Here is a 662-nt window from a genome sequence, read left to right on the forward strand (position 1 = left end):
ATGGTGGTGGTGGTGGTGCTGCTGCTGCTGCTGCTGGTGCTGCTGCTGCTGATGGTGCTGGTGCTGCTGCTGGGGCATTCACAGAACAAGATATTCAGGTTCGTGCTGCTGCTGCTGCTGCTGCTGCTGCTGCTGGTGCGGCTGCTGCTGCTGATGGTGATGGTGCTGATGATGCTGGTGCTGCTGATGGTGTTGATGGTGCTGCTGCTGGTGCTGGTGCTGCTGATGGTGCTGCTGCTGCTGATGGTGCTGATGGTGCGGGTGCTGCTGCTGGGGCATTCACAGAACAAGATATTCAGGTTCGTGCTGCTGCTGCTGCTGCTGCTGCTGCTGCTGCTGCTGGTGCGGCTGCGGCTGCTGCTGATGGTGCTGCTGCTGATGGTGTTGGTGGTGGTGGTGCTGCTGCTGCTGCGGCTGATGATGGTGATGATAATGGTGGTGATGGTGGTGGTGGTGGTGGTGGTGGCGGTGGTGCTGCTGCTGCTGCTGCTTCTGCTGCTGCTGCTGGTGATGGTCGTTGTGTGTTTATATCTTCTTTTTGTTTCTTTATCTTTTTTCTGTCTCCTTTTGTCTCTTTTTCTCTCTTTTTGTCTCCTTTTGTCTCCTTTTTTTTTCTTTTTTTCTCTATCTCTCTCTATCCATCTGTCTCCTTCTTTCTCTGT

At 54.1% G+C, this 662-nt stretch overlaps 1 protein-coding gene across 1 annotated transcript in view; it reads right to left on the bottom strand.

The window, feature by feature from the left end:
* EMH_0099780 (uncharacterized protein) overlaps positions 1 to 78 on the bottom strand; it is a gene marked incomplete at both ends in the record, with an annotated part of 345 nt that extends 267 nt beyond the window's left edge. Inside the window, one exon of the mRNA XM_013494237.1 lies at positions 1 to 78. Coding sequence (XP_013349691.1) covers positions 1 to 78 — 78 coding nt within the window.
* Positions 79 to 662: the final 584 nt, after the last annotated feature.

Source organism: Eimeria mitis, genomic scaffold, assembly GCF_000499745.2.
Source record: "Eimeria mitis Houghton genomic scaffold, Emh_scaff10846, whole genome shotgun sequence".
Lineage (NCBI taxonomy): Eukaryota > Apicomplexa > Conoidasida > Eucoccidiorida > Eimeriidae > Eimeria > Eimeria mitis.